The 19,496-nt window shown below is 44.0% G+C and overlaps 1 protein-coding gene across 4 annotated transcripts in view; it reads left to right on the plus strand.

Annotated features, from left to right (window-relative positions):
* The window catches only part of LOC110533930 (Kv channel-interacting protein 1), a 35,832-nt gene that overhangs the window by 13,039 nt on the left and 3,297 nt on the right, over window positions 1–19,496 (plus strand). For 3 of the 4 annotated variants that reach the window (XM_036990352.1, XM_036990353.1, XM_036990354.1), the window contains 2 exons: window positions 17,986–18,110; window positions 18,937–19,006. In XM_036990352.1, the coding sequence (XP_036846247.1) occupies window positions 17,986–18,110; window positions 18,937–19,006 (195 nt within the window). Of the gene's footprint in view, window positions 1–6,935; window positions 7,226–17,985; window positions 18,111–18,936; window positions 19,007–19,496 lie in introns of those variants that run through there. The other variant, XM_036990355.1, reaches the window with a different exon arrangement.

Here is a 19,496-nt window from a genome sequence, read left to right on the forward strand (position 1 = left end):
TGTGTGTGTGTGTGTGTGTGTGTAGACACATGAGGAGTTCTAGACCAAGTCAATAGCACAGCACTCTCCAAGAGATGCATTTCAGAGGTTTATTATAACCTGTTTACCTATTGATTGTTCATTGATGTTGTTTATGAGGATTCAGCACATCAGTCTTTAAACACATTACAACTTTGATGTGAGAGCACTGTGTGCATTTGTTTTAGAGGAGTTACTTTGTGTTAGTGTGTTTAATGCCGTATGAGGCTGCTGAAGAGTACAGAGCTGGTTACCAAACCAATCATGTTTTAGGGCAGTTCATGTGACTGTGTGTGTGTGTGTGTGTGTGTGTGTGTGTGTGTGTGTGTGTGTGTGTGTGTGTGTGTGTGTGTGTGTGTGTGTGTGTGTGTGTGTGTGTGTGTGTGTGTGTGTGTGTGTGTGTGTGTGTGTGTGTGTGCGTGCGTGTGTGCGTGCGGTATGTTGTGGTGGCATTTCTGTATATTTTCCCTATGTTTTGGGCCATTATCAAAGTGTTACAAAGTCTCTTCGTGGTTACAATTGGCTGCGAGCTGTTTTGAATGGAAAGAGAGGGAGTGAGACAGTGCCAGTAGAAAGCAGAGAAAGAGAGGTGAAGAGGCTGTTAACATGAGATGAGAAGGGGAGATACAGGAAGAGAAGGGTGGGAGAGTCGGATGGTTACACATCCATGATTATTCACGCCTTGATGTTTAATTCATCGCTGCTGTATGTATGAATACACACTCACTCACTCTCACACATGCACACACACGCAGGCACACACAAACAGCCTCACATCACTTGCTCGGTTTGGTAACCAAGACACTACCTTTCAAGTGAAAGTGTGCGTATAACCTGTTGACGTTCAGATGGTTGTCTATACTACTCTACTGTATGTGGTCTGATCATCTATTTCTGCTGGTCAAGCAATGGTGACACACAGGACGGTGTTAGGAATTAGTGGAGAAACACTGATCTATTGTCAATACTGAGATGCATACAAAGGGCATCTGACAGAGCCCAAGGATAACCAAAACACCAACTGATTTCATGGGAATGCCTAATATAGTAGATATTGGCTATTGGACCGCTTCTTATCATAGTTATCAACATCCCTTCCACAGGAATAGAATGCATCATATAACCGTTTGATGTAAATCTGCACTTTGTTGTTGCCCACTTACTCTCTCTCTTCTCCAAGCCTTCCAGTCTTTTTGCTATATGAGAGAGAGAGAGAGAGAGAGAGAAAGAGAGAGAGGGAGAGAGAGAGAGAGAGAGATCCTTTCAAGTATGAAGAGAATGTTGAAAGGGCTGTAGAAAAAAGAGAGGGGATGCATTTTTAAACGATGGGAGGCTTTTTTAGAATACTGACACGCAGACACACGCAGAAAGAGAGAGGTAGAGAGATGTACAGTGTTGGTACAGATCCAATGGGATTAGAAGTTCTGGGAAAAAACACAAAATCCCTCAGAATGTTTGAAGCCCTTTTTTCAAAACCACAAGAGCTTTCTGGTGGAAAATGTCCTGTCCTACTGTAACTCTCTCTGTATGTCTGTCAGTGTCTCAGTCTCTTGCGTAGGCAGGAAGGAGATAGGGGTGCTGTTGAATGAGTCCTGGATCCTGTGTAGACTGGTTATGGTTGCTGGCTTTGTTTCTGTGTATGCCTGGTTCAGATGAACTCTTATACTGTGGGGACTGACTCTGATGGCCTGCTTTCAGGACTAAATAAACCAGGTTGGTGTGGTGTGAGAGGACTGGCTATGAATTGAGTAGTAAGATGCAGACACAGCTAACTATGTATTGGCAGGCTCTGAATGCTCTAATATTTATCTTACACCAAATTAAGCCCAGAGGGGATTCTGTCTGTCTAACTACTGAAGCTCTCCCTATCCCCCCTCTACTTCTCTTCTCTCCCTATCCCCCCTCGACTTCTCTTCTCTCCCTATTCCCCTCTACTTCTCTTCTCTCCCTATACCCCCTCTACTTCTCTTCTCTCCCTATCCCCCCTGGACTTCTCTTCTCTCCCTATTCCCCTCTACTTCTCTTCTCTCCCTATCCCCCCTCTACTTCTCTTCTCTCCCTATACCCCCTCTACTTCTCTTCTCTCCCTATCCTCCCTCTACTTCTCTTCTCTCCCTATCCCCCTCTACTTCTCTTCTCTCCCTATACCCCCTCTACTTCTCTTCTCTCCCTATACCCCCTCTACTTCTCTTCTCTCCCTATCCCCCCTCTACTTCTCTTCTCTCCTTATCCCCCTCTACTTCTCTTCTCTCCCTATTTCCCATCTACTTATCTTCTCTCCCTATCCCCCCTCTACTTCTCTTCTTTCCCTATACCCCCTCTACTTCTCTTCTCTCCCTATCCCCCCTCTACTTCTCTTCTCTCCCTATACCCCCTCTACTTCTCTTCTCTCCCTATCCTCCCTCTACTTCTCTTCTCTCCCTATCCCCCTCTACTTCTCTTCTCTCCCTATACCCCCTCTACTTCTCTTCTCTCCCTATACCCCCTCTACTTCTCTTCTCTCCCTATACTCCCTCTACTTCTCTTCTCTCCCTATCCCCCCTCTACTTCTCTTCTCTCCCTATCCCCCCTCTACTTCTCTTCTCTCCCTATTTCCCATCTACTTATCTTCTCTCCCTATCCCCCCTCTACTTCTCTTCTTTCCCTATACCCCCTCTACTTCTCTTCTCTCCCTATCCCCCTCTACTTCTCTTCTCTCCCCATCCCCAGTCTACTTCTCTTCTCTCCCTATCCACCCTCTACTTCTCTTCTCTCCCAAAACCCCCTCTACTTCTCTTCTCTCCCTATTCCCCCTCTCTATTTCTCTTCTCTCGATCAATCCCCTCTCTGAATACCAATTGTCCCATCATCATACTAAGGCAGTAACACATATATTCTCACAGCATGTAGAACACTGAGAGTTATGCAAAAAATATTCACTACTCAAATGCTACAGAGATAGGGTTGAGTAGAATCCCGCCATGTGCAGAGGAAAGACTGTATTAGTCTCTAATAGGCCGTTCTGTGCTCTGTAGCCAGAAATCCAACATAATTGGGACGAATCGGAATCTCAGTTCCTGAAATAGTTTGTTTTTCTTATAATTAATTAGGATGTGAAGTTTTGATTTAACTTCAGGAAACTCTCTCTCATCTCAAACCTCTCAGTTAATGAGAGCAAACATCAGACAAAGCAGGGAACGAAAACAAGCAGCTATTTATACAGACCATTAGAGACAGAGGAGGCTCCAGCTAAAGGAACTGGGCTCCGAGACACACAAACACAGCGTGAGTTTGTGCATGAGTGTGTGTTTGTGCGTATGTGCATACGTGCTTACATGCATTCACAACTATGTGTGGGTGATGGGATTTTGTCTACGTTTTTCTACATAATTCTAATTTCCATCATTATCTTTTTTCTCCTGAAATGGAGAATCCACATCTCCTCTACTCATTCCTCCTCGCTGGCACTGACATGTTGTTCTTCGGGAAAATACACATGCAACAGCAAGGCAGGACCCTGCCATATGTCAAAGCAATCATGCATGAAGGGAAGCAGAGGGGTATTTTAGAGGTCATCGTGTGTGTGTGTGTGTGTGTGTGTGTGTGTGTGTGTGTGTGTGTGTGTGTGTGTGTGTGTGTGTGTGTGTGTGTGTGTGTGTGTGTGTGTGTGTGTGTGTGTGTGTGTGTGTGTGTGTGTGTGTGTGTGTGTGTGTGTGTGTGTGTGTGTGTGTGTGAGAGAGAGAGAGAGAGGGGGGATTTTCATATGGTTTGCAAAGAAGGGTACCTATTGGTAGATGGGTGAAAATAAAAAAAAGCAGACATTGAATATCCCTTTCAGCATGGCAAAGTTATTAATTACACTTTGCATGGTGTATCAATACACCCAGTTACTATAAAGATACAGGCATCCTTCCTAACTCAGTTGCCAGAGAGGAAGGAAACCGCTCAGGGATTTCACTATGAGGACAATGGTGACTTTAAAAGAGTTCAATGGATGTGATAGGAGAAAACTGAGGATGCATCAACAACATTGTAGTTTCTCCACAATACTAACCTATTTGAGAGTGAAAATAAGGTACAGTATAACACATATTCCATAACATGCATCCTGTTTGCAATAACTTTGCAATAATAAATACTGCAAAAAATAAGAAATTAACTTCATATCATGAATACAAAGCATTATGTTTGTGGCAAATCCAACACAACACATCACTGAGTAGGGTAACACGCCGTCATTTATTTTGCCTTGTCTTCCAGGAACATTTTGTGGGGTGAGGCTTTCAGGACTGTTGCCGACTCAGCCTTTCTTTTCCTAGGCCTCGCCTTTCTGTAATCCTTGGCCTATTACCTCTGCCGCTGTTAGTCGTTATAGAACTGGTACTTTAAACAAAAATAAACAAACAAATAAACAACAACAAAAACTCATTGGTTCAACAAACACTTCTTTCTAAACACTCTATATGTTACTATATATTTCAGAGAATTTGTGATGACGTTTTTTTTCTTGCCAACGTTCGGAGCAAGGTCACTGGAGACCTGTGGGTGCTGGCTAGGCTGTGGGGTGGAGGTTGTGGCAGAGGTTGTGGCAGAGGTTGTGGTAGGGGTAGAGGTCATAATGGGGGTGAAGCCAACAGCTCAAACCAGACAGTTCTTTGTGGGATACGGATGGATAATTCTGGGTGCTGTTTCATAAAGCTGTAAAACAAGTCTATGCCTGCCAACCACCTTTCTTTACTGAATGCGTTATGGATTCCTGTCCTCTCCGCCAGGTCAAAGGCCAGTTTCCGGACAGCCGAGGGCTCTTTTCATTTCTGGGATATGACTCACAAGCAGTTTAAAACCCTGAGGCCCTGCCGAGACAAGCAGGTCAAAACCACCCCAAATGGCTGTGGCCTGGGGTTTTGACCTGCTTGTCTTGGCAGGGCCTCAGGGTTTTGACCTGCTTGTCTCGGCAGGGCCTCAGGGTTTTGACCTGCTTGTCTCGGCAGGGCCTCAGGGTTTTGACCTGCTTGTCTCGGCAGAGTCTCAGGGTTTTGACCTGCTTGTCTCGGCAGGGCTTCAGGGGTTTGACCTGCTTGTCTCGGCAGGGCCTCAGGGTTTTGACCTGCTTGTCTCGGCAGGGCCTCAGGGTTTTGACCTGCTTGTCTCAGCAGGGCCTCAGGGTTTTGACCTGCATGTCTCGGCAGAGACTTAGGGTTTTGACCTGCTTGTCTCGGCAGGGCCTCAGGGTTTTGGGTTTCACATTAAAAGCATGTGCAGTAAATGCCCTGCCCTATTCTGACCCCTAACAATTACCGCTATTCTGACCCTAACCTTTTAACCCTAACCCCTATTCTAACCCTAACCTTCTGACCCTAATCCTAACCCCTATTCTGACCCTAACACTTACCCCTATTCTGACCCTAACCTTCTGACCCTAATCCTAACCCCTATTCTGACCCTAAACCTAACCCCTATTCCTTACAATAGCCCTAATATATTCTCACCCTAACCCTAACCCATATTCTGACAATAACCCTAACCCCTATTCTGACCCTAACCCTAACACCTATTCTGACCCTAACCCTGGCCCCTATTTTAACTCTGACCCCTAACCCTAATTCTAACCCTGCTAACTGGGGGTTATCTGGCTATACTAGCAGACATTACCTTATGCTAACTAGCTGGCTAGTATTTATTTCACCTCAGATTGACTAAATTACTGCTAGAATCAAATGATCAACCATAAGGGGGCATCTCAAATCCATTGTGGGGGGGGGGGGGGTCCTCTTGACCCCATCATACTAAGTGGCAAAACATTTGATAAATGTACCTCAAAATCGTTTAGATGGAATGACTTCAAAAATGTTGATGAAACAGAGGTAATTTATAATTGATCAAGACTAGTGGCAGCTAGAGGAACTGTATAATTATTTTAGGGTTTATCTTGTGGTTTTTCTGAGAATTACGGGACACACACACACCTAGCACCATAGTACCTTACCACTTTTCATTTTTCAAGCATGGTGGTGGCTGCACCATGTTATGGGTATTCTTGACATCGGCAAGGAATAGGGAGTTTTTTTGTCATAAAAAGAAATGGAATAGACCTAAGCACAGGCTAAATCCTAGATTGAAACCTGGTTCAGTCTGCTTTCCAACAGACACTGGGAGACAAATTCACCATTCACAGGATAATAACCTAAAACACAAGGCCAAATATATACTGGAGTTACTTATTAAGACGACATTGAATGTTCCTGAGTGGCCTAGTTACAGTTTGGACTTAAATCTGCTTGAAAATCTATGGCAAGACTTGAAAATGACTGTCTAGCAATGATCAACAACCAAGTTGACAGAGCTCGAAATCATTTTCAAAAGAACATGTGCAAATATTATACAATCCAGGTGTGCAAAACTCTAAGAAACATATGAAGAAAGACTCACAACTGTAATCGCTGCCAAAAGTGATTCTGACATGCCACTCAGGGGGTTGAATACTTGTTTTTCATATTTTCATTACAAATGTTAACATTTGTATTTTGTGTAGATCGTTGACAAAACAGATGTCAATGAAAATCATTTTAGGGGTGTGAATACTTTCTGATGGTACTATCTAGAGAGCTCTCATTTAGCAAGATGAGAGGCCACATAGCTTTAGATATTCCACCCTGTCATAGAGTAGTCATGGAGGGAAGGTACGAAGGAGAGAAGATGAAGTAGCATAGTGAATGTGGGTAGTATGGATCACTCTCAGCCTGACATACTCTACATCCATACCATTCACTAGTCTGGAGGTGTGAGCACAGCAACAGTTACTGACACCGCATAACAACAAGGTATGAGGAGAGAGGGAGGGAAGGATGGAAGAGGGAGGTGGGGGTGAAGAGTGAAAGACAGGGAAAAAGAGAGTGGGGTGACCGAGGAGTGAATGAGCGCAGGGTGGGAGGGGCATGGAGAAGCAGGAGCAGCTTGTGTGCGTTTGGGGAAGGAGAATTTGAGCCATTTTTTCGTTCACTCAGAAACGACGGCAAAAGGACAGGGGGCACCGCCATAGTGAGGCCCGGCGTGGACCCGACAGAGAAGAGACAGGAGGAGGGCAGAGGTATAGAGAGGGAGAAAGCCATAGAGGAGGACTGCTCAGTCCTCAGTTTGTTTGAACAGGCGGGTTTCCACGTCGACAACATGGGCGCAGTGGTCGGCACATTGACCATGCAGACTAAGCAGAGGAGACGACCATCCAGAGGTATGCTAACTACAGTGCATTCGGAAAGTATTCAGACCCCTTGACATTATCCACATTTTGTTACGTTACAGCCTTATTCTAAAATGGATTAAATACATATTTTTCCTCATCAATCTACACAGAATACCCCATAATGAGTAAGCGAAAACAGTTTTTTTTTTTTTTTTTACAAATGTATTAAATAAAACATGTAAATACCTTATTTGCATAAGTATTCAGACCCTTTGTTATGAGACTCTAAATTCAGCTCAGGTCTATCCTGTTTCCATTGATCATCCTTGAGATGTTTCTACAACTTGATTGGAGTCCATCTGTGGTAAATTCAATTCAATTGAGACTTGATTTTGAAAGGCACACGCCTGTCTATATAAAGGTCCCACAGTTGACAGTGCATGTCAGAGCAAAAACCAAGCCATGAGGTCAAAGGAATTTTCCGAAGCGCTCCGAGACAGGATTGTGTTGATGAACAGACCTGAGGAAGGGTACCAAAAAATGTCTGCAACATTGAAGGACCTCAAGAACACAGTGGCCTCCATCATTCTTAAATGGAAGAAGTTTGGAACCAACAAGGCTCTTCCTAGAGCTGGCCGCCCGGCCAAACTGAGCAATCGGGGGAGAAGGGCCTTGGTCAGAAATGTGACCAAGAACCTGATGGTCACTCTGACAGAGCTCCAGAGTTCCTTTGTGGAGATGGGAGAACCTTCCAGAATCTCTGCAGCACTCCAACAATCAAGCCATTATGGTAGAGTGGCCAGACGCAAGCCACTCCTCCGCTTGGAGTTTACCAAAGGCACCTAAAGAGCTAAGACCATGAGAAACAAGATTCTCTATTCTGATGAAAACAAGATTGAACTATTTGGCTTAAATTCCAAGTGTCACGTCTGGAAGAAACCTGGCACCATCCCTACGGTGAAGCATAGTGGAATCAGCATCATGCTGTGGGAATGTTTTTCAGTGGCAAGGACTGGGAGACTAGACAGGATTGAGGAAAAGATGAACAGAGCAAACTACAGAGAGATCCTTGATGAAAACCTGTTCCAGAGCACTCAGGACCTCAGACTGGGACGAAGGTTCTACTTCCAACAAGACAACGACCCTAAGCACACAGCCAAGATAACACAGGAGTGGCTTCGGGACAAGTCTCTGAATGTCCTTGAGTGGACCAGCCAGAGCACGGACTTGAAACAGATCTCGGGAGAGACTTGAAAATAGCTGTGCAGCGACACACCGCATCCAACCTGACAGAGCTTGAGAGTATCCTCAGAAAAGAATGGGAGAAAAGAATGGGAGAAACTTGCATCATTCCCAAGAAGACTCGAGGCTGTAATCGCTGCCTAATGTGCTTCAACAAAGTACTGAGGAAAGGGTCTTGCACTTATGTAAATGTGATATTTCCAAACACTTGTAGAAACCTGTTTTTGCTTTGTCATTATGGGGTATTATGTATAGATTGGTGACGAGAAAACAAACAATTGAATCCATTTTAGAATAAGGCTGTAACGTAACAAAATGTGGAAAAAGTCAAGGTGTCTGAATACTTTCAGAATGCCCTGTACATCAATCAGACAGACCACAGAGAGACAGAGAGAGAGACAAACTCAAAAGACAGACACATAGAAGTCGACAATGACTGACAAGCAGGGACACCCTAACTGGATAGAGAACCTGAACTACACTCTCATGGTTATGACTGAATAACCATGGTCCTTAACCAGCAGCTAATGATCATGAGTTTGGCTGTGACATGTCTTAGTCTCTATGGGAACTCTAAGATCGCATGTACAGGATAATGCTATTATTATTATTAGTAGTAGTAGTAGTAGTAGTAGTAGTAGTAAGCAACTTACTTCAAACTGCACAGAGAGACATAAATGGTATCCACAAGTTCATCTGACTCTGGGGAAGTAGATAAATGGCCTCATTGCCAACATCCCAAAGCATCCCTTTAAAAGCATGAGACCTTGCGATGTTTTATTATTAACTAATAATATATTGGATCTTTCTATGTGACTTTGTTTAAATCTGATGGTCAACGATGATCAATTCAGATCATAATTCACCATAATAAGATGATAATATGGCAATGCAAGGGAGACATTATTGCTTAGAACAATTCTTAGACTGCTTTATTGCAGCATTATAGTGCATTAGAGTTGTGGGCCTCAGGTCAAAGGTTACCCTCTCTAATATGTCTGATAGCTAGAAAAACAGTTAATTCAGTAAGGTGACAAATTAAGTGCTAGGGGGCTACATAAATGGATGACATTACTGTTGAGGAACAATGTCCCCTCATACTGCCCTAATGGTTGTGTAGTAACAAGTGTGGACAGGAAGAGAAGTCAAGGGACAGAGCAATAGAGAAACTGAAAGAGTGAGAGTGACAAAACAGAAAAAGGAGATAGAGATGGATAGCGTGTCTGACACAAGTGAACGCAGAGGAGAGCGAGGAACAGTGACCAAGGGAGGACTATGTGTGTGAAATATGTGCCGTCTTTCCTGAGGTGCACATTGCATGCTGTCCCACAGGCACGGTTGAAAGATTGTTGTCATATATAAGGATGCCCTTGAGAAAGACAGGGTTCAGAATCCTTGTTCCTGACTCAAAGGCCTTTTATTACAGTTGGTGTGTGTAAGAGGAGGCTGGTGGGTGGAGCTACGGGAGGAAAGGTTCATTCCAATGGATGGAATGGAATCAATGAAACGGAGTCCACGTGTTTGGTACCATTCCATTAATTCCATTCCAGTCGTTACGATAAGCCTGTCCTCCTATAGCTCCTCCCACCAGCCTTCTCTGGTGCGCACGTGTGAGCATGTGCGTGTGCGCTTGCTTGCGTGTGCACAGATGCACATGCATGTGTTCTCAAGAGGAGCAGAGTGAGAATGTGCGTATGTGTTTTGCATGTGAGCATGTGCATTGACACTCAGCTCACATCTCATACCTCTTCCTGTCCGTATGCTTGAAAGGCTGTTGTCATGGAGACTGCAGGGTTGTGGGGGCATAAGAGGGGAATGTGAACAATCATCTGTGTTGCCTGATGGATGGATTATGAAGTGATGGTACTATGATATGAAGTAGACACTCCAGGGACTACTGCAATGAGTCACACTGTGTGGTATTACATGAGGGGCACCACCAGAATCATGTTAGGCATGGCTTTCTACAAATACCTCACATGTAGTGGGAGGTTGTATACTGGAGGGATATGGATATTTTGCCCAGACTTATTCTCAGTGATGAAATTCTCTGAATTGTTTGTTTTCTTGTTTTAAAATGGGGTAGTTGTTTAAAATGTGTTTATATTAATGGTAGATGTTAACAGAATTCCAATATACTGCATGTTCTTTTTAAATTAAAAAACCCATTTGGCAATCTTAAAAATGTTAATAGCAATATGAGTTATGGCTTGTGGGTGAGGGGGGAAATTCTGTATTCATACATCATCGCATTGACAATCAATTAGGAGGATTGATCTCCTTGATTAAAATCCTGCCATTAATTAAGGCTGACGTATGTCAATGCATTTAATCCCACAGATTAAATGTATTGATATGCGCAGCAGCAGGCGGCTGTTGGATTCATCTCAAAAATCACTTGGCAACTCTGGGAAAATTATTTGACCATCACTAACACATCCAATAACCTTCAGCAGTTTGTGAGAGAAAAATCTCCTTCAAACAGCGTGTTTTCTGCAGAGGAGAGACGGCGTGTGTTTTTCTCCTGGAGAGGAGAGACGGCGTGTGTTTTTCTCCTGGAGAGGAGAGACGGCGTGTGTTTTTCTCCTGGAGAGGAGAGACGGCGTGTGCTTTTCTCCTGGAGAGGAGAGACGGCGTGTGTTTTTCTCCTGGAGAGGAGAGACGGCGTGTGTTTTTCTCCTTGAGAGGAGAGACAACGTGTGTTTTTCTCCTGGAGAGGAGAGACGGCGTGTGTTTTTCTCCTGGAGAGGAGAGACGGCGTGTGTTTTTCTCCTGGAGAGGAGAGACGGCGTGTGTTTTTCTCCTTGAGAGGAGAGACGGCGTGTGTTTTTCTCCTGGAGAGGAGAGACGGCGTGTGTTTTTCTCCTGGAGAGGAGAGACGGCGTGTGTTTTTCTCCTGGAGAGGAGAGACGGCGTGTGTTTTTCTCCTTGAGAGGAGAGACAACGTGTGTTTTTCTCCTGGAGAGGAGAGACGGCGTGTGTTTTTCTACAGGACAGGAGAGACTGCGATTGTTTTTCTACTGGAGAGAAGAGATGGAGCGATGAATAGATGGAGTGTGTGACGCAGAGGTTCTGACAGCAGTGTCAGATAAAGAGACATTCCACCTTGGGGATCTAAAACTACTAAACTCAGTGCCTCCTCCTTCACCACTCTCTAAACAGCCATGTCAGAACAGGTGCTGATGAATATTCATTGGATGAGAAACCATGAACTAATTAAGTACTAACCTCAGACACTCTCTCTCTGACTGTCTGATTTGCCCACTGGCCTACGTCCCGTCTGGACCTGGCTGTGACTCATGGGAGATGTCTCCTAATTGTGACTGACTGCTTAAAGACCTATTTCCACAGAGGATGTATCTGGTCCTGATCATCATGGGACTGAGTCACAGGAATTGTTGTCTTTCAGATAATTGGGTTTGTTTTGCAGTGATATGTGGTATTGAAGCTCTGTCCGAAGGCTGTTGTGCATACGTAATCAGACTGTAGTTGTGGCAGTATTCTGTGTATTATAAAAGTATTGAGGCCATTAGTATTGAGAGGCCTGGTTTCTCTTTGTACCCAGGCTGAGCAGAATGCGGGTATGTCCCTCAACATCATGCTGGGTTTGGTTTCATGGGGTATCTCTTTTTTTTACTCCAATTTAAATGAGGTATGTGTCTAAATCTTCCACCCGCTTCTCCTTATCCCTCCCTGTGCCCCCCAGGCATCATCTGGATGCCTTTATTCTTCTCTGCCTCCATGTGTGTTTGTTTGTGTCCTCCTCTCTCTCACTCTCTCACTCTTTCTTATTCTCCTTTTCTCTTCATCACTTCAGCCTGCTGCCTTTTCACACATTCACTCTATCCTACCACCCACTATCTCCTACCCGCTTTTCATCCTCTATATCATTCCCACCTTTTCTATCTCCCCCTCTTTCCCTAGCTCTTTGTTGAGGACTCTATAGCAGTGAGGGGCAATTTTGATGGGTGTGTGGGCCACAAAAAATCTGAACTCATCATGAGGGGCTGCAGTGGCTTGGGGGTTTGTGTACGGACATCCATACCCCCACATGCAATCATAGTCTGCTCTAGCCTTTGGGGGGAACTAAATGAGAAAAAAATGAAGTTTTGGAGTTCATCTCCTGAAATTCTACACATTTTGCCATGGGGTAGAGAGAAATGTTTCCAGTTTTTTATATATCAGTCGGTAAAATCGACCATGATTACTACATGTTTAGATAGCTGGCTAGACTAACTTACTAATAAAAAAAGTTTAGCTGACAAGGGCTAATTGAGTGACTGTCAGTGACTGACATAACATATAGTGTGTGGGTGTGTGCGCGCGTGGGTGCGTGCGTGCGTTACATGTACAGTATCAGTCCAAAGTTTGGACACACCTACTCATTCAAGGGTTTTTCTTTATTTTTTTTACTTTTTTCTACATTTTAGAATAATAGAAGACATCAGAACTATGAAATAACACATATGGAATCACGTAGTAACCAAAAAAGTGTAAAACATAAAAATATATTTAATGTTTGAGATTCTTCAAAGTAGCCACCCTTTGCCTTGATTACAGCTTTCACACTCTTGGCATTCTCTCAACCAGCTTCATGAGTTAGTCACCTGTAATGCATTTCAATTAACAGGTGTGCCTTAAGTTAATTTGTGGAATTTCTTTCCTTCTTAATGCATTTGAGACAATCAGTTGTGTTGTGACAAGGTAGGGGTGGTATACAGAAGATGGCCCTATTTGGAAAGAGACCAAGTCCATATTATGTCAACAACAGTTCAAACAAGTAAAGAGAAATGACAGTCCATCATTACTTTAAGGCATGAAGGTCAGTCAAGGTAAAAGATAAAGATATATCTCGTAGTTAGTGAGGAATGAGTGTCTTTGTGAGAGTCTGTGGGTGAGTGTGTGAAGTCTGTCTCCTGTAGAAGAGCCGTCTAGCCTGTATGATTCATCTCATCATCTATAATCCAGATGATCATAAACCTGGAGGGCTGTCCTCTTCATCTGCATGATCAGTGTTGGTACTGATACGTGATCTGAATTGACTGACAATCATTTAAATCAGTTCAAGGATGGAATCAAACGAAACCATGTCCACCTGATACAGTAGAGGACCTAACCCTCTAATAACCAAAACACAATTTGTGAAGTTGATCGAATGTAAGGATTGCGTGGAGGATCAAAAAGAAGAGAACACAATTGAATATAAGCTGTACTGCACAAAGGGATTCAAATGATAAAGAAAAGCCTATCCAGCACGGGTGTTCGGGATGGCGGCGAATACACAGTGTGTTCAGGGACCTATTACCATGGAGATGCCAGCAGGAGCTAGGCACTCTGGATCAGCTGATTCAGCTGTAAGGGGATTGAAGCTTTGGGCAGATTCTGTTGGAATGATGTATTATACCAATGAGGTACAGACAGACAAGAACACTCAATGTGATGTAGTAAGATCTGTGAAGTCTGGCTCATTAGGAGTTACAGGTGGGGTTTGATCAGTACATCAGTCAGTCGTGTCTCTTCAATCTGAATGATTGGGGGGGATCAGTGTCTCCCTCTGTGAATTAAAATGTAAAAAATGTCAAATGTAATTGCCAGCTTCCACTTCCTCTGCAACAGTCCCTTCTTCATTTTAATGTCCCTCCCTTGCACCCCTTCTCAAAGCCTCAGTGATGCTAACACAGTTACTGCTGGACCTGCAGGGTAGGGTGTGTGTGCGTGTGAGGTTTGAATATTTTCCAGGTATTTTACAAATGTTCCATCCCAAGGATAAATCACTTTTCTCCCAGGTAACCCAGTGTTTCCCGCCAAACAGGAAGTGTCATGTAAAAGCATTATAAAGCATATAAATAGGCCTGTCTGGATGTGTTTGGAGATTTGATTTAAAAAAATCCAAGCCTGATGAGCCCTACATTAAAGACATTTAATGAGCCCAAGCTCAAAAAAGACCAAAGGATTGGGGGCTTTTGATATATGATATAGGCTACTTATCAGGAATCAAGGTAAGACCCAAATGCAGACTGTGTGAAGTAGCAATGTTTATTGTAACCACAGGGACAGGCAAACGACAGGTCAAGGCAGGCAGGGGTCGATAATCCAGAGCAGAGGCCAAGGTACAGGACGGCAGGCAGGCTCAGGGTCAGAGACAGGCAGTAGTCAGGCGGGCGGGTACAGGCTCAGGACAGGCAAAGGTCAAAAACCAGGAGGACGAGAAAAAGAGCGAGTAGGGAAAACCAGGAGCTGAGACAAAACGCTGGTAGGCTTGAACAAACAAGTCGAACTGGCAACAGACAGACAGAAAACACAGGTAATAATAAACAGGGGATAATGGGGAAGGTGGGCGACACCTGGAGGGGGGTGGAAACAAGCACAAGGACAGGTGAAACAGATCAGGGCGTGACACTACATATTATGAAAGGTGTGTGTATAGGCAGAAGGCTTTCACTTCTCTTCACGAAGATTGAATGGTTATGGGTCTGAATAAATAACTGCTATAGCCTACCACCACCACACGGTCGCTCTTCTTTCAAACTACTTCTATTGGCTGCTGTATTTAACATTCAGCAAACAAGAGTTAGCGTCCCTCTTCGAATAGTCTACTGATATTAGAAATGATATGACGTCCAGCAAGCTATTCTAGTCTAGCTTTTCCTGCATGGGACTTCAAGATCTAAGGAGTGTTTTTTAAAGAGTGGGGTCAGCAGCGCACAGGTGTGTGCGTATTGCGCAAGAAACATAAGTTAGAAGCTTATTATGAAAAACCCATAATTAATTAGCTAAATATACAGTTAGGCTAATACTGCATTGAATGTATTACCTGAAAGAGGTAGGCTAGGAAATCTATACAGTGCCTGTATTCAGACCCCTTGACTTTTTCCACATTTTGTTATTTTACCGCCTTATTCTACAATGGATTCAATAGTTTTTTTCCTCATCAATCTAAACACAATACCCCATAATGACAAAGCAAAAACAGGGGTTTTAGAAATGTTGGTTAATTTATTAAAAATATCACATTTACATAAGTAAATGTACTCAGGACCCTTTACTCAGGACTTTGAAGCACCTTTGGAAGCGATAACAGCCTAGAGTCTTCTTGGGTATGACGCTACAAGCTTGGCACACCTGAATTTGGGGAGTTTCTCTCATTATTTTCTGCAGATCCTCTCAAGCTTTGTCAGGTTGTATAGGGACCGTTGATGCACAGCTATTTTCAGCTCTCCAGAGATGTTTGATCGGGTTCAAGTCTGGGCTCTGGTTGGGCCACTCAAGGACATTCAGAGACTTGTCCCGAAGCAACTCCTGCATTGTTTTGGCTGTGGGCTTAGGGTCGTTGTCCTGTTGGAAGGTGAAACTTCACCCCAGACTGAGGTCCTGAGCACTCTGGTGCAGGCTTTCATTAGGTATTTTCTCTGTACTTTTCTCCGTTCATCTTTGCCTCAATCGTGACTAGTCTCCAAGTCCCTGCCGCGGAAAAACATCCACACAGCATGATGCTGCAACCACCATGCTTGACCATAGGGATGGTGCCAGGTTTCCTGACGCTTGGCATTCAGGCCAAACAATCAAGCGGGCTGTCATGTGCCTTTTACTGGTAGAGTGGCTTCTGTCTGGCCACTCTACCATATAGGCCTGATTGGTGGAGTGCTGCAGAGATGGTTGCCCTTCTGGAAGGTTCTCACATCTCCACAGAGGAATTCTAGAGCCCTGTCAGAGTGACCATCGGGTTCTTGGTCACCTCCCTGACCAAGGCCCTTCTCTTCCGATTGCTCAATTTGGCCGGCCGGTGTGCCTTTCCAAATCATGTCCAATCAATTGAAGTTACCACAGGTGGACTCCAATCAAGTTGTAGAAACATCTCAATGATGATCAATGGAAACAGGATGCAACTGAGCTTAATTTTGAATCTCATAGCAAAGGGTCTGAATATTTATGTAAATAAGGTGTTTTTTATTTTATTACATTTGCTAAAATATTTAAAAAACAGTTTCCGCTTTGTCATTATGGGGTATTGTCTGTAGATTGCTGATGTTTTTTTTAAATTAAGGCTGTAACGAAACAAAATGTGGAAAAGGTTAACAGGTCTGAATACTTTCCGAAGGCACTGAATATAGGGCTATACATCAATCTAGAACAGGATTATCTATTTTGGGGTTCATGGAGAGAGACAAAGACTGCGAGAGAGTGCTTGAGCGTGCCCTGATTTAAAGCAATGATATTCGATTGATAGGCTGTTTTTAACTCTGCAGATGCAATTAAAAAATATATATCTTTACAATGAAAAAATAAGGTGACTCCTGAAAGCCATAAATTTGACACTCATTCAGTTTTTATATTACTGTAGCACAGACTATGCTGCAGCCTACCTGTCGCAATAAAAAAAAGTTACTATGATGAGATAGATGACAGGTCTACATGCATTGTGAACTGCATCCCACATCGAGATGGGCTGTCTGTCCCCACCCTGAGCGTTGATGATTCATGCAGTGGCCGTAGAGATGCCACATTTAGACATTGCTTATCATTTAACAGTTCCAATTTACGCCATGCTGTTCATATAAATCATTTATTATAATTTACCTGTTTCTCAAGGGTATTTATCCTGATTAAGGGGAGTGGTTTTGGGTGGTAAATCCCGATAATTCTGCTCATAGTGTAGTTCATACATGCATAATCTATGACACATCCAGCACAAAGCTTGTGTGTGTGTGTGTGTGTGTGTGTGTGTGTGTGTGTGTGTGTGTGTGTGTGTGTGTGTGTGTGTGTGTGTGTGTGTGTGTGTGTGTGTGTGTGTGTGTGTGCTTGCATGTGTGATGGGTTGATGATAGACTCCTTTCATGATATGCAAGAGTCTGTGTTTTGAAATAGCAACGTGTATTTGTGTGTTTTAGTTCTGAGAGGAGCACGTCTCTGCATGTTTCCTAGTCTCCTCCAGTGGGCCAGAGGCTGTCCCTCCCCTGCCCCCTCCTGAGAGAACGCTAGCTCATCACATCATTACCCAACATTCATCTCTCTCTGGCACCCAAAGCACAAAGTTACCATCCGTAGAGTTCCCCAAATCCATAACGGGGAGACCTCTGATCCTCCCTCCCTCCCTCCCACCTCTTCCTCCATACAATCTCCTCTCTTCTGAAACCTTCTCCCCTGGCTCATTTCTGTATTCTTCCTCTCCCAACATCATACTCCCCTTTTCCTCCTCTCATATTGAACTCCTCTTCTGTTTGTTTAACTTGCCATGCCTCATCTTCCTCCATTACATCCCTCTCTCTCTCTGCTCTCACAATCTTCTCTAGAATTCTTCTGTAGGCTTCTCTTAACTTTCCATATGTTTTGCTGTCTGACTCTCTCACCACCTATACAAAGACTCGAGGCGGGGTAACTTTAAAGCTTATTCTTTCTGGCAACAATGATATGATGTACTGTGAAATAAACTGTGATGTTTAAATGATGATGCATCTGTGACATTTCACGCTGGTTTATTTACATAAACACACAATTAATATCTATCTCCCTCCCTCCCTCACATACTCACTCCCTCATTCCCTCCCTCCTGCCCTCTCTCTCTCTAGACAAGATTGATGATGAGTTGGAGATGACCATGGTGTGTCACAGGCCAGAGGGTCTGGAGCAGTTGGAGGCCCAGACCAACTTCACCAAGAGAGAGCTACAGATCCTCTACCGAGGCTTCAAGAATGTACGCACCTCATCCTCCCTCCTCCCTTCCACTGTCTGTCTTTCTTCATCTTCCTCTCTCTCTCTCTCCCTGTCTTTCCTCCGCTATCTCTCTCCCTGTCTTTCCTTCACTATCTCTCCCTGTCTTTCCTCCGCTATCTCTCTCCCTGTCTTTCCTCTGCTATCTCTCTCTGTCTTTCCTTCGCTATCTGTCCCTGTCTTTCCTCCGCTATCTCTCTACCTGTCTTTCCTCCGCTATCTCTCTACCTGTCTTTCCTCCGCTATCTCTCTACCTGTCTTTCCTCCGCTATCTCTCTACCTGTCTTTCCTCCGCTATCTCTCTACTAGTCTTTCCTCTGCTATCTCTCTCCCTGCCACTCTTAAGTATACATTCCTGCCTATGTTGCCTCTCTTCTTTACAAGTGTTAATGTCAAAGCACTCTTATCTCTTACTCCGATAAGTACATGCATTCAGCCTCGTGCCGTCATCACTTCATATGCTGCTAATCAGTTTGTACAGGCATGCAGCTAGAGGAACTAAGTCTGTCATACACCATAACAACAATTAAATGCTGCGTTACCCATATACACCCAATGGGAAAATATATGTAAACATATATTCTCTACACACAAACATGCTCAAACACCCACCGACACATTGACACACCCCCCACATACAAGTTATATACAAATTGCTAGTTAATTAGCTGTTAGATTTGATTGACATGTTAACTCTGTAACCAAGGGTGGTGCCATTTGAGTGTAAATGATTGGTTGATCTGGGCGCTCACCAGAAGAAGCTGCATTATTTCGTTGTTTGAAGTAATGTTCTCACATGGTTTCCACAGGAGTGCCCGAGTGGAGTGGTGAATGAAGAAACATTTAAACACATCTACGCCCAGTTCTTCCCCCACGGAGGTACAGTAAACCAGACACTGCTCATTTAAACACATCTACGCCCAGTTCTTCCCCCACGGAGGTACAGTAAACCAAACACGCTCATTTAAACACATCTACGCCCAGGTCTTCCCCCACGGAGGTACAGTAAACCAAATACTGCTAATTTAAACACATCTACGCCCAGTTCTTCCCCCACGGAGGTACAGTAAACCAGACACCGCTCATTTAAACACATCTACGCCCAGTTCTTCCCCCACGGAGGTACAGTAAACCAAACACCGCTCATTTAAACACATCTACGCCCAGTTCTTCCCCCACGGAGGTACAGTAAACCAGACACCGCTCATTTAAACACATCTACGCCCAGTTCTTCCCCCACGGAGGTACAGTAAACCAGACACCGCTCATTTAAACACATCTACGCCCAGTTCTTCCCCCACGGAGGTACAGTAAACCAAACACCGCTCATTTAAACACATCTACGCCCAGTTCTTCCCCCACGGAGGTA

Source organism: Oncorhynchus mykiss, chromosome 10 (assembly GCF_013265735.2).
Source record: "Oncorhynchus mykiss isolate Arlee chromosome 10, USDA_OmykA_1.1, whole genome shotgun sequence".
NCBI classification, from domain to species: Eukaryota; Metazoa; Chordata; class Actinopteri; order Salmoniformes; family Salmonidae; genus Oncorhynchus; species Oncorhynchus mykiss.